At 40.3% G+C, this 15323-nt stretch overlaps 1 protein-coding gene across 1 annotated transcript; it reads right to left on the bottom strand.

Annotated features, from left to right (window-relative positions):
• Positions 1 to 2754: 2754 nt before the first annotated feature.
• LOC143289671 (acyl-CoA-binding domain-containing protein 6-like) lies at positions 2755 to 15316 on the bottom strand. The gene is made up of 7 exons (XM_076598719.1): positions 15179 to 15316; positions 13214 to 13278; positions 11668 to 11776; positions 7695 to 7910; positions 6435 to 6524; positions 4860 to 4890; positions 2755 to 2831 (listed from the first exon to the last, which is right to left on the bottom strand). The coding sequence occupies exons 1-7, from the start codon at positions 15314 to 15316 to the stop codon at positions 2755 to 2757; spliced, it is 726 nt and encodes a 241-aa protein (XP_076454834.1).
• Between the last annotated feature and the right edge of the window lie 7 nt (positions 15317 to 15323).

Genomic DNA, 15323 nt, shown 5'->3' with positions numbered 1-15323 from the left:
ACTGTATTGTATTGTACTTCACTGTATTACTCTTTGTCACAATAAATTTCTCTCTGTGAAATTCACTTTGCTCTTCCCAGAGAGAGCGCGTTGCTACATGCAACGCCACCCATACAACCAAAAATTCATTTCTCATTTCAGCTTGAAAAAAAATCACACACACACACACACACACACACACACATACACATAAAAAGGGATCACAAACAGGATCTTTCCAAATGAGTCTGGCAATGGAGACTGCCAGAAAATAACAAACCCACTGAATGCACACAATCTCACTCTTCAAGCTTTACAGAATGATAACTGTTTAGTGAGGCTATAAGTCCATGAAGATGGATTTGTAATTCAACACATTTTGCATGGCAAAATGCACCCTACATACTCATAAATCTGAAACCAGAATATCATAAAAAAAAATATATATATATAGCAAAGAATCTAACATACTGTTCCCATCTCACTTCAAGACTCTATCAACGAGTAATCGATTCAATACCCCCAACACAAAAGGAAAGCAGTTAACTGCTGTCATGTCCCTTAGCCTTTAGCGGCCATCTGGGCAGTGAATTCACATCCACTGTGTCTAGGGTTCGGCGCTGGAAGGTGGGGCCCAGTCCTCTCCCTCTGCTGCTTTAACTCACTCTGGACGAATAGTTCTCTCAGGTAAATAACAAATGTGTCGTCTCTAGGGAAAAGCAAGGGAGAAAACTATTCGTCTGGAGTGAGTTAACCCTCCCCGGCCAAAGGACACTACACCATGCCAAAGTTGGGCCTTAAAACCTGATCACTAGTGAACACTGGGTAAGACGTCCAAAGCCCAACAGCATCACTGCTATTTACCTGTCACAAAGTTGACAACTATCATAAAGAATACTGCGATCACTAATACCCGAAATTCAGAAAAGAAAACGTTACGTGCAAGATCTCAAGAAATGTGTGATATCATCACTAGAAAACTATACAGTTTTAGATAAAAAAAATTTTAGCACAAATCTCAAAAAGTGTGATTTTCCATTCAACAAAGTAGCAGTATTTTGACCAAAAAGCAGATGATAACCCCCCCCCCCTCCCCCCCCCCAAAGAAATGAAGAGACATACATCATGGAACAGAAAAATCTACACACACTGAAAACACCCAGACTTGAAAACTGATTGTCTTAAAGCAAGATTCCAAGTTCAGTGGATTCAGTCGAGATTTTCTAGGGACACGGGAACCTGATGTAAAAATGAAGACCAACACATACACACACACACACACACTCACTCACACAGATGCAAACAAACCACAAACACACACACACACACACACTCACACACACAAACAGAAATACACGCACACAAACTCACACACACACACACACACACACACATGCACACTCATACACTTCCAATATCAGCCAATGAACATCCAGAAAAACAAACCAAACTAATCACAAATCCACTCTCAAGTTTCAAAATTCTTTAACAAAACCATGAAGATATGTAATTCAACACATTGCATCAAAAGCACCACTACACCAAACTAAACCAAACAACAAAAAAATCTACATACAAAGAACTAACAACTTCCATCCACCAAACTCAAAAACCAGTAATCATTCAATACACACCAACACAGAAAGCATTAAACTCTGTCAATGTCCCTTATCTTTCAGAGCGTCCACTAAGACAATAACACACTGTTCTAGGGTCTCCCGCCCACGCCCCCGGGAACCCAGTCCCCCCACCTCTGCTGCTTAACTCACCGGACCAGGATATCCCTCAGTAGACTATTCAATTGTCGTCTGGAAAACGCAAGGGCGAACTATTGTCCCTGGTGAGTAACCCCCCTGCCGACACTACACCATCCAAAGTTGGGCCTTAAACGCACTGACACGGCGGTAAGCGTAAACCACGCACATGCTATAAAAAAGTACAATAATAAAGATATACTATATATACGAAATTCAAAGAAAAAACAACTGTATACGTGATGTTAAAATTGTTTAATCACACTAGAAAACTTTTTAATGTTCTTATAAAAATGTTAGCAAAATCTTCAATTTGTGTGATTTTGCAACTTTTAGAGTATTGTGAACGCATAAAGCTGAAAACCCGCCCTCCTAAGAAGAATTAAAAATAAATAAACAGAAAAATTACACACAGAACAAACTTTTGAAAGTCTGATTTGTCTTTAAGCGAAGTTCCGTTGTGTTTTGATTCAGTTCGTGATTTTTCTATGGCCAAAGAAGTAAGAAGTGAAGACGCACAAAAACAAAACAAAAAAAGATGCAAAGCAAAAAAAAAAAAAAGAACAAAATAAAACAAAAAAATACAGAAAGAAATCACTACACGCATACACACGAGCTCCACACATCACACTCATACCTTTCCTCAAGCAAAATAAACTAAAAAACTAATTGCCAATTCATTTTCACAAAAACATAAATTTCAAAAATCTGTGCTCAAGAAACGACCATAAAATAAACAACAACACAATAACAAACACAACAACACACCCCATATACAACACGAAACACACAAAGTCACACACGCAACAAACATATCAAATTCACAAAAACACACATCGACAAATGGATACACACAACACAAAATACTAAACAAACCACAATTATATCATAATGTTTCTTAAACGACACAATAAATGCCTCAATGTGGTTCCCCCCCCCCCCCATCCCGACCCCCCCTCCCACCCCTCGCCTGTCACCTAGATTCAGGTCTCCCTCAGTACGCGTTGGATGCGTGCAAGCATCATGGCGACTCTGCGTCGTTGTCGGCATGTGTGTCAGCTCCTCGTACAGCCAGCATCACCATCGCTGAGTTCGCACCTACGGCCATGTCATGATAAAAATCTATAATTTTTTATCAAGAACAGTAAACAATTTATAACATATGTCTTTTATCAATTGACGCTTAATTTCTTCTCATCACCTTAAATAATGCAATTTGGTGATTTAGTTGTTTTTGATGCTTGTAAGCCATAGGCTTCAAGACATTTTGTTAGCAGAAGCGAATAAATACAAAATATAAGTGACCAACCAACAATTGAAATTGAGGGTTTCTGGGTTCGTTGGGTTTTTATTGATTGGATGTTTGCTTGTTTTTTTGCCAAGGAAGCGTGAATGCCAAAAACACAAGATGAAGGAAAAAAGAAAAATATTCGAGAAAAGTAATTAGAAGGAAGAAGAGGAAGCAAATCTTGCCATAATTATCTGCGTCACTGAGCCACCTTTCTTTTCCTTAAAAAAATAACAACAATTTTTTTTTTTTTTTAAATAACGCTGAAGCTGACTTGAAGTGACAATAACACTCATAATGCTTCTCATAATGGTAATCACACAGCTGTAACCATGACAGTGCTACTCATGATAACGCTATCGACAGCTGTAATAATGAATTATCATTAATATGCTACTTATAATAATAATATATCAGGACTTTTATAATAATAATATATCAAGACTAATCAATCACTCCGGAATTGAGCTGATTTCAGAATGAAAATGGCTGTGGGTTAAGAATGTTTAGACATTGCTGACTTCAGAATGAAAATGGTTGTGGGTTAAGATTGTTTAGACATTGCTGACTTCAGAATGAAAATGGTTGTGGGTTAAGATTGTTTAGACATTGCCGACTTCAGAATGAAAATGGTTGTGGGTTAAGATTGTTTAGACATTGCTGACTTCAGAATGAAAATGGTTGTGGGTTAAGATTGTTTAGACATTGCTGACTTCAGAATGAAAATGGTTGTGGGTTAAGATTGTTTAGACATTGCTGACTTCAGAATGAAAATGGCTGTGGGTTAAGATTGTTTAGACATTGCTGACTTCAGAATGAAAATGGTTGTGGGTTAAGATTGTTTAGACATTGCTGACTTCAGAATGAAAATGGTTGTGGGTTAAGATTGTTTAGACATTGCTGACTTCAGAATGAAAATGGTTGTGGGTTAAGATTGTTTAGACATTGCTGATTTCAGAATGAAAATGGTTGTGGGTTAAGATTGTTTAGACATTGCTGACTTCAGAATGAAAATGGTTGTGGGTTAAGATTGTTTAGACATTGCTGACTTCAGAATGAAAATGGTTGTGGGTTAAGACTGTTTAGACATTGCTGACTTCAGAATGAAAATGGTTGTGGGTTAAGATTGTTTAGACATTGCTGACTACAGAATGAAAATGGCTGTGGGTTAAGGTTGTTTATACATTTTAGAACAGAACTGACTGGGGTAAGAAGCTGTTGTGGGTTCGAAGACTTTTCGGTTTAGGAAATTCAGACAACGGGCGCAATAGCTGAGTGGTTAAAGCGTTGGACTTTCAATCTGATGGTTCCGGGTTCGAATCTCGGTGAAGGTGCCTGGTGGGTAAAGGGTGGAGATTTTCCAATCTCCAAGGTCAACATATGTGCAGACCTGCTAGTGCCTGAACCCCCTTCATGTGTATATGCACACAGAAGATCAAATACACATGTTAAAGATCCTGTAATCCATGTCAGCGTTCAGTGGGTTATGGTAACAAGAACATACCCAGCATGCACCCCCCTGAAATGGAGTATGGCTGTCTACATGGCAGGGTAAATAAAGAAAACGGTCATACACGTAAATGCTACATCTGTCTGAGTGTGTATATTTGCATGCCTGAAATCTGGTTGAATGACACAGGAAACAAATGATGAGTGTACAGTGGCAGCCGTCGGTCGGCTCTACCCAGGTAGGCAGCTTGTTGTGCAAATGACCCTGTGTTTGTAAAGCGCTCAGAGCTTAGGATAGACGCTATATAAGTATCCATATCAATCCAAAAAACAAAAAACAAAAATCACAGAGTTTAAAGGCAAAAGTTCATAGTGTCACATATACTCACCATAATGCATGGCCGTCTGACCCTCACAATCCTGTGGAAAAAAAATCAACAAGAACTCATTGTTATACAAATCTTTTTCTTTCTTTTTTTTTCCAATCAGCACACTGCAGAGTGCAGTACAAACATCCACAAGAACTTTGAAGCCAGCTTCAAATCTGGAACCCACACATATAGTCACTGACCTGTGTGAAATAACTGACTGCGAGGCCACCCGCCTGTTAGCAAAGGAGGTTCATATGTATTGCATACATACATACATACAATGATACATACATACATACATACATAAATAATGTAATGTGTACATCAAAGACACACAAAATGCTGTAAATAATGGTGAAAAATGGGACCAGCATCACTGAAAATGAATTTCCTAACTAAAAGGTTGGTACACAAAGATTTTTTTTTTTTTTTAAAGGAAAACAAAATGTATACGTCAGGTAATTTCTGTTCTTCTCTTTTTTCAAGGCATAATAAATAAACATTGCCACAGAGTAATGAACTTGTTTTCATCTTGTAATAGTTACGCTTATTCTGAATGTTCGTTCATGTTTCTGAAATACTTTCCCTAAAGTATTTTTCTCCCATTACCTGATACACTGGACATGCTAACAGAAAACACTGTTTGTCCTCTGTGACATTTAATAATGGTCAGGAGTTTGTTTCTGCTTGGCAGCTTTTGTGTCTGTCTAATTTTTATATGTAATACTTATGCCGTGTCTAGATTTAACACAGACAGTATGAAATTTAATAAGGCAAGGAGAGAGAGCTTGTGAGACAGAAAGTCCAGAAATACACAGATTAAGGATCAGGGCCTGGTTGCACAAGGCTATCTTTGCAGCGCTAAGTCTGCTAAGAGTTAAGAATGTTCCTAAGAATATGGAGTTTACCGTGGAGTTGGGAGCATTCTTAGCGATAAGCAAACTTAGCGCTGCTAAGTTTACTCACGCAACCCACCCCAGAAACGGAGAGCACAGAACTACTGACTGTCACAGTCCCGAACTCACATTCATTATATCAAATCTAAAAACTTTCCTTTTCAAGCAGTATCTGCATAATTATTAAAGTACTCCATGCCACATCTGTGTTCTACTCATCCATATCAATATCCTCCATGCGTGTTTGTGAGTGCGTACATGCATGCATGAGTGTGTGTCTTCACGTGTGCTTTGTGTCTGACTGATGTGCTGTTGTAAAGCACTGAGAGGTTTGAAAGTGCTATATCAATGTACAATTATTAAAATTATTGTTAAAAACACTTTGAGAGTTTTGAAAGTACTATATCAATGTACAATTATTAACATTATTACCATAAAACACTTTGACAGGTTTGAAAGTGCTACAGATATCAATGTACAACTATTAACATTATTATTATAAAACACTTTGACAGGTTTGAAAGTGCTATATCAATGTACAACTATCAACATTATTATCATAAAACACTTTGAGAGGTTTGAAAGTGCTATAGATATCATGTACAACATTATTATCATAAAATACTTTGAGAAGTTTGAAAGTGCTATATCAATGTACAATTATTAACATTATCATCATCATTCTCATTATCATTACCTGCAAATTAACACTGGCCCCAGCATCCAGTAGTGTGGCCGCCATGTCGGTCAGCCCGCGATCACTGGCCCAGTGCAGAAGTCCTATGCCCTGTTGGTAAAACAAACACTTCACCTCGCATCATCATGTTTCCACATCAAATCAAGCCATGCTGTCTGTATCTTAGACCAGCTGACCGCAATGGGCCATCAGACCCAATCAGCAAAACAACAGACAAATGAGTTGGTAAACTGATAAACAAAACAATAAATAAATGTATTGGTAAACTGGTAATGAACTGATAAACCAAATGAAAAACATGGCAATAAAAATTTGTATTGGTGGTGGGACACACTCATGATATATATCACACACACACACACACACACACACACACACATACATACACACAAACACGACACATACATACCCACAAAAACAACATACACACAAACATGACACATACATACCCATAAATACAAAACACACACACACACACACACACAAAAACCACAACACACACACCTACAAACACCACACACACAAAAAAAAAACACAACACACACACCCACAAATACCACACACACACAAAAACATGACACACACACCGACAAACACAACACACACCCACACACACACTCACAACACACACAAGCATTACACACACACACACACACACACACACAAAAAAAAAAACACACACACACCAACAAACACAACACGAACCCACATACACACACTCACAACACACACACACACACAAACATAACACACACACACAAAAACACAACACACACACCAACAAACACAACACACACACACACACACACACACACGCACGCACACACACACACACACACTCACAGCACACACACAACACAACACACACACACTCACAACACACACACAAACATCACACACACACAAACATTAAACACACACACACACACAAACACAACACAAACCCACACACACACTCACAACACACAAACATTACACCCACCCACACACACACTCACAACACACACACAAACATTACACCCACACACCCACACAAACACACACTCACAACACACACTGACAAACACAACACACACCCACACACTCACAAACATTACACACACACACACACACACACACACACACACTCACAAACATCACACACACACACACACACACACACACACACAAACATTACACACGCACACACACTCACAACACACACACAAACATGACACACACGACACAACACACAACACAACACACAACAACACACACTACCTGTTTGTCCAGCTGGTCAATGGGGTGACCCGCAGACAGCATGTCCTTGACCCTGTCCACTGCGCCCTCCTGACACCAGTCGTACACCGTCTTGTCCCCGTCGCTCAGGTGTTCATCCGCACTGACCATGGTACTGACCGCCACCCCCATCCCGCTTCGCGTCTTTTCCCTCAGAGACACGTCCTCCCCTGTCCCCCCTCCACCTCCTCCCTCGGCCTGTCAGAGGGGTGAAGGGAAAATGTGTTGTCTTGTTTCGAATGGCTGATGTGTAGTTTGATTGTCGACAATAACCTTTAGTGACAGTGTACGGTGCAAGTGTGTGTGAGTGTGTTCGTGTGTATTTTCTCCTTCTTCGTTCGTGGGCTGCAACTCCAATGTTCACTTGTAAGTTGTATACATGTACACGAGTGGGGTCCTTACGTGTATGGCTGTTTTTACCCCGCCATGTAGGCAGCTATACTCCGTTTTCGGGGGTGTTCGTGTGTGTGAGTTCTGTTGGTGTGTACATGTTGGGTGTTGTTAAGGAAGGTGTGTGTGTGTGTGTGTGTGTGTGTGTGTGTGTGTGTGTGTGTGTGTGAATGTCTGTGTGTGTGTGAGTGTGTGTGTGTGTGTGAGTGTGTGTGTGTGTGTGTGTGTGTGTGTGTGTGTGTGTGTGTGTGTGTGTGTGTGTGTGTGTGTGTGTGTGTGTGTGTGTGTGTGTGTGTGTGTGTGTGTGAGAGAGTGCTCACCACCACCCCTATCCCAAAGCACCTTCTCCCTCAGCGCGATGTCCTCTCTTGCCCCTCCACCCCCCTCAGGCTGTACGTGGTGAATAATAATAATAATAATAATAATAATAATGATAATAGATAGCACTTATATGGCACAAACTCCCCACATAAATCGGCTCTGAGTGCCCTTCATGAAACAAAACATAGACAATAGACAAATACCTCAGCACATCAAAAAAACAACACATAAATGTGTGTATCTATACAACAAAACAGTACTACAAATTACAGTTATGAACGAGCACACACACACACACACACACCAAAATACCCTACACATACACACACAGATGCTCGCACACGCAACCACCCATCCACAGACACACACACACACTACATGATGATTTCAGTCGGGGGTAAAGTAGGGTGGGTTGGAGGATGAAGAATGCAGACAATTAGCTATGCTTCATCACACTCAAAAGGCCTGTTTTAATTGAAGAGATAGGTTTTCAAGTTTGGTTTGAATGATGACAGCACTGGGAAGTGACAGAGATCCAGAGGAAGAGAATTCCAGACAGAGGGTGCTTGATACTGAAGAGGCCCTTTCACCAAATGTCTCTGAAGAGGTTTGGGGGACTTGAAGGAGCTTTAACCCTTCCACCGCCAGTCAGTTTAGAGTGCAAATTAACCTCGTGCAGGAACCACAGAAAACATGGTGTCTAAGAACAGCTGGGGATTCCCCTGTGATGTGTAGAAAAAATGGCCAATCCTACCACTGAAAATTAAGAGCATTAGGTTAATGCACAAAAGGCCCATCATCTGGTTGCATTTCAATGACATGGGTGCTTTACCTAGCTGGTGCTGAAATGCGACCATGGCAGTGAAAGGGTTAACAGCAAAAGACCTGAGAGAATGGGAAGGGGTGTAAGTATAAAGGACAGAGTATACGAAAGATGGGAGAGATCTTTCAAAGTGGAGATATGCCAATATGGCAGTTTTGTACTGGATTCTGTACTGGATGGGTAACCTATGAAGTTGACATAAAAGAAGGTAAAAATCAATGTTTTGTTTTGTTTTCAATGACTGACACATTGTGTGGTTGTCGACAACTTTCATTACAGGATACAGTGCAAGTGTGTGTGAGTGTGTGTGTGTGTGTGTGTGTGTGTGTGTGTGTGTGTGTGTGTGTGTGTGTGTGTTTTATGTTTGTGTTGTGTGTGTGTTCTGTGTGAATTGTGTGTGTTGTTAAAGAGTGTGTGTGTGTTGCGTTTACTGTTAAGGTGTGTATTGTTAAGGTGTGTGTGTGTGTGTGTGTGTGTGTGTGTGTGTGTGTGTGTGTGTGTGTGTGTGTGTGTGTGTGTGTGTGTGTGTGTGTGTGTGTGTGTGTGGTTAAGGTGTGTGTGTGTCCTCAAGGACCAGTCCTCTCCTACCCCCCACCCCTCTCTGCCTGTCCGTGGTGTAGGAAAAATGTGTTGTTTTGTTTTTAATGACTGACACATAGTTTGATTAAGAAAACTATGTGTTGTTTTGTTTTGAATGACTGACACACAGTCGGATTATCAACAACCACCATCGTTACATACACAGTGCGTACGCGCATGCGTATGTTGTTAGTTGTACATGATAATTGTTTTCGACTGGATTAAACATTAAAGAGCTTGTCTGTTCTATAACTTATCATGTACAGGTTCAGGCGCAAACCTTTCCCCTTCCCACCAGCCTCTGTTAACAGTGAAGGAAAACATCAGTTGTTGTTTTTTATGACTAGCAAGCAACTTGTGTCACGCACAAAAGTGTGGAGTGGTGGCCTAGTGGTTAAGCACCCGACGAGGAAGAGGGTGTCCATGCACAGACTCCCCCCTGTCCCCCTCCACTAGACCTGGGGAGTTTAACTCACTCAGTACGGCCAGTCCTCTCTTCTCCTCTACACAGACCCATCGGATGTCCAGTGGGTGTCTCAATGACCCAACCTTTAGCTTCCGTCGTCAGAATTGTGGTATTCTTTGTCAACGTTCACCTCTTCAGTATAAGAGCGTTCCGCTTGCAATATTTTGATGATGGTAATTGGGGTGAAACGCTGTTAACGTCGTCTCTTTCGCCGTTCGTATGGAAAGAGTTAAGACACTCAAACTGAAAGTCCTATACTTCAGTTTAACCCATTCAACTCTGGGGAGTTTCCAGCCTCGGCAGTCTTCCCTGCATATTTTGAAGCAGTAAAAATGAGAAAATACGCTGAAATTGACCTTTTTTTCTCTCTACTCTCTTGGCATGTACTGACAAAAGCCTGAAATACTGAGAAAGTCAGTTCCCTTTGCTTACAGTTTATGCATATGCAGAAGGAACACAGAACCATTTTAATGAAGCAAATTTGCCGCCCTAGCAATGCTCAGGTGCAGGGCTGAACGAAGTTAACTCATTCTACCCCACAACCACATGCCTTCTACGACTTCCCTGGACCAGCACTACATGAGACCACTGCAGAAACAACAGGGTGGTTCACTAAAAGAGCAAGAATCGACGAAGAATTGTTGATTTAACCAGTCAAACAAAGCTTTGTTTTCATGCTTTCCGAATCCATTAACTGTTCAGTTTAAAATGCCAACTGTACTAAGCAAGAATGAACAAAATCAGAACAGTGTGTTGGTATAATAATAATAATAATAATAATGGATACTTATATAGCACACTATCCAGAAATCTGCTCTAGGTGCTTTACAAAAACGCTTTTGTTAACATAAAACATTATATCTATGTTACATACACACACCAAAATGTGACTACACACACACACACACACACACACACACACACACACACACACGCACGCGCACACACACACTGCACACATACATTTTAACATACATGTGTATCTAACAGCTACCCTAACACATACGCACACATAGGCAGGCACAAACTTACAATAAACACATGCACACACAATACACATTCATATACATGCATGTAGTTATGTACACATACATATGTATACACACATAGTCAAGCACAGGTAACGAAAAGGAAGTGGACCTGCCACAATTGAACTTATTGCTGAGGGAAAAGGTGAGTTTTGAGACGAGATTTAAAAGATGCGAGGGAATCAGAATGACGGAGGTTATCAGGGAGCTTGTTCCACGTCTTTGGCGATTGAAAAGTATGAGAATACTCGTACCTGGTCCACTGGGGAAGTAATCATGGTAGCAGTTAACTCGTACCTGGAGTAGAATGAGTTAAGTTCAACCATGTGGCCGCTGCACCCTACTCACCCCCCTGTGGTGCTGATCCTCCCAGCCAGGCTGCAAGTTGCTGAGGAGGGACACGTACTCCAGCATGGACTCTGTCCTGCTCTTGTCGCCCAGCTGTTTCCATGCTTCCCTGCAAGTGGAGTGATGGCCTAGAGGTAATGCGTCCGCCTAGGAAGCGAGAGAATCTGAGGGCGCTGGTTCAAATCATGGCTCAGCCGCCGATATTTTCTCCCCCTCCACTAGACCTTGAGTGATGGTCTGGACGCTAGTCATTGGGATGAGACGATAAACTGTGGTCCAGTGTGCAGCATGCACTTAGAGCACGTAAAAGAACCTACGGCAACAAAAGGGTTGTTCCTGGCAAAATTCTGTAGAAAAATCCACTTCAACAGGAAAAACAAATAAAACTGCACGCAAGAAAAAATACAAAAAAATGGGTGGCGCTGTAGTGTAGCGACGTGCTCTCCCTGTTGAGAGCAGCCCGAATTTCACACAGAGAAATCTGTTGTGATAAAAAGGAATACAAATACAAATACAAATGTGGGACACACAGCGCTGCTACAGTCTGCTGCTTCTTTTGCATTTCCTGAGGGATGCAACTCCCACATTCACTCGTATGCCATGCATACGTGGAGGAAGATAGCAGAATGGATAAGACGCTCATCTGCCAATTCAGTGTTTGTGATGGTCTGGGTTCGCATCACGCTCTCTTATATGCCAGCACAGTGTCCGTGAGATCCTGGGTTTCATTCCTGCTCTTGCCCTTTCTCCCACATTTGACTGGAAAATCAAACTGAGCGTCTAGTCATTCAGATGAGACGATAAACCAAGGTCCTGTGTGAAGCACTCACTTAGCGCATTGAAAAAGAACCCATGGCAACAAAAGTGTTGTCCTCTGGCAAAATTCTATAGAAATAAAAACTCCACCCAGATAGGTACACAAATATACATTCATGCACTCAAGGTCTGACCAGGCGTTGGGTTATACTGCTGTCAGGCATCTGCCTCACAGAAGTGGTGTAGTGTATATGGATTGGTCAGAATACAGTGAAAGCCTCCTTGAGAAACTGAAGCTATAAAAAAAATTTTCTTTTTAAATCACTCCTATGGAGTATAAATGAGTGGGCTTTTATATGAATGACCGTTTTTACTTTGCCTTAAACAAAGCAGTCGTACTCTATTTTCTGGGATAGAACGCTATATAACAATGCAGTCACCTTGTATTGTGGAGATAAGTTATAATTTTTCATATATTCAAAATGTCAATTGTCAAACTAGTAAAAAAAAATAATAATACATAGTGCAAATGAGGATAATATTTCACAAAAACCCAAAGAGCAACTTTGTCATTTAACAGACTTGACAGGTCTGAATGAAATCAAATTTGTAAAAGGTTGAGTCAAAACCTTATCTCCTGTATCACAGTTATCAGGCAATCCTCTTCCTGTAAACTTATCTATTGGCAAAGATTATGGCCGATCTTAAGCAAATTTCAGAACATGCACAACAACCCTGGCACACACGTACATAAAATGATGCAAAAAAGAAAAAAAAGAAACTTTCATACCATTTCTGCTTTCCTTGGAAGTCAAAAAAACCTGGTTTGGGAGTTGTGCATGGTCCTTCTTGTACCTGGAAAAACCAAATTCATTAGCACTGTGTGTATTCACCATGTAAGATTGACTACGGTAATTATATAACTCATGAAAGCCACAAGTTTATGTGAGTGATTCACTAATTCAGATACATTGTACATATATACTGATTAAATCACATGGTGGCTTCTGAATAGAAACAGCATAAAAAAGCAAACCTAAAGCAATAGAGTGAAATAACATTGCTTATATTTTTTTGTTATCTTTAACAACCTTTCTTTTTTTTTTTCTTGTGTTTGGTGATTAAGGCATTACTTCTGCTTTACCTGTGCAATTTGCACACAATCAACACACACACAAATGTTGTTGTTGTTTTTTATAAGAAAATACAAAATACCAATTACAAAAAACTCTTAAATTGATAATCAAATGATCATTTCAATGTTAGGTTGGTAAGACTATGACTGTATGAGGCCACACAACAGAGAGAACTCTGCAATGTTGCCAACTCACTCTGTTGACCAGATATAATTAGTATTCATGGACATTACCTGTTTCGTTTAACATAAATTTTATGACACCACATGACATACTAAGCCCCCTTCTGATAACCATAATCGCTTTGCCACAAATCCAGATGGCGAGTACCTCTCCTGGAATGGAAATCACCACCAGATCCTTTCATGGAAACCAGCAACTGAACACATGTTCATTGGCAAGCAGGAATCTTCCAACACCAAATACCTCTTGAAAAAAACTTCCACCACAGGGTAGATCAGAATTCAATCAGGAATATAATATTACATTGCAGAGGCCAGTACTGATCACAGTCATAATGGGACTGGGAGAGCACATGCACACAACCCCCCTCCCTCACCACCCCCCCCCACCCCAAAAAAAAAAAAAACAACAAACAAAAATAAATAGAGTGGGGATGGTAACCTGGTTGTAAAAAAAAAATGGAAGTAGATTATGCTAGAACTGTAGTGTAAAGTGAACACAGTATACAAGTGAACATAGACATGATAGAGTCACAGCCCATGATGAACAAGAATTAAATTTGGGAAAATTTTCTTTCTAAGATTAAAAAAAAAAAAAAGCTATGAAAATATGAAACAAAAATATATCATAATATGAAAAATATAACAGAAATTCTTTTGTCATTAAAAAAAGTTTTAAAAAAAGATCAGAACGAGGAAGATGATGTTGCCATATTTTGACTTGATCCATACGACATTTGAGGTCCCCTTCCAAGTGGCCTGTTCATTATTCTGCAGAATAAGATCTGCTTCGCAACATTTGTGGCATGTGTTTGGAGCCAAGCAATATAGTGTCTTAATCTACCCAATCTGGACATTTTGGTGAGTACATGGTTGGCAGATTTTTCCAGTGACAGTCAAGCCGATTTTTAAAGGAGTTGATAGAGGGTGCAGTTACTATGCTGTCTGGCGAGCTGTTCCAGAGGAAGACAACCCTGTCTGAAAAGAAATTTCCTTTAACTTTGTGCCTATGTCGGTTTTTCTGGAGTTAATAAAAATGTCCCCATAGGTCTCTTCCACAGGCAAGCCCAAACTCTGACAGCTTGACGTCGTTATAGTCCTGGAGGTATCATCTACATCAATCACATCCCTTCGACGGCGTATGTGTTTTAGGTTTCTGCATAGTAACAATATAATTATATATTAGATCATTTGCAGCTAACCGTTTTGGTTTGAATGATACTACATAATATAGTACCCTAACCTCACTTTCATAATACCTCCTTGTCAACCAGGCCTGAGACAGAGACATGCACCTGCAATATCGGTAAGTAAATTTTAACAACACTCAAAGATCTGCGTCCGTGAAGTGGACGACACTTTCTCACTATTACACAGAGGATCTCTTTCTAACCTTTACCACTTTCTACATTATTTCCATATATCAATCAATCAAACCTGTTTGTAGCGTGCGTAAAAATACAGAAGTTTGTCCGCATCAAACTTGGATGCAGTCTGCCGAACATAGTTCGTTGCAGCTTGAAATACATCAGCAAGAGATTCCTCAGTTTCGAAATCGTCTGCAACGTCCTCCATTTTTCAA

The sequence above is a fragment of the Babylonia areolata genome, chromosome 14, assembly GCF_041734735.1.
Source record: "Babylonia areolata isolate BAREFJ2019XMU chromosome 14, ASM4173473v1, whole genome shotgun sequence".
NCBI lineage: Eukaryota > Metazoa > Mollusca > Gastropoda > Neogastropoda > Buccinidae > Babylonia > Babylonia areolata.
Note: the sequence above shows the minus strand (reverse complement) of the source record. Positions and strands in the feature narration are given on the sequence as shown.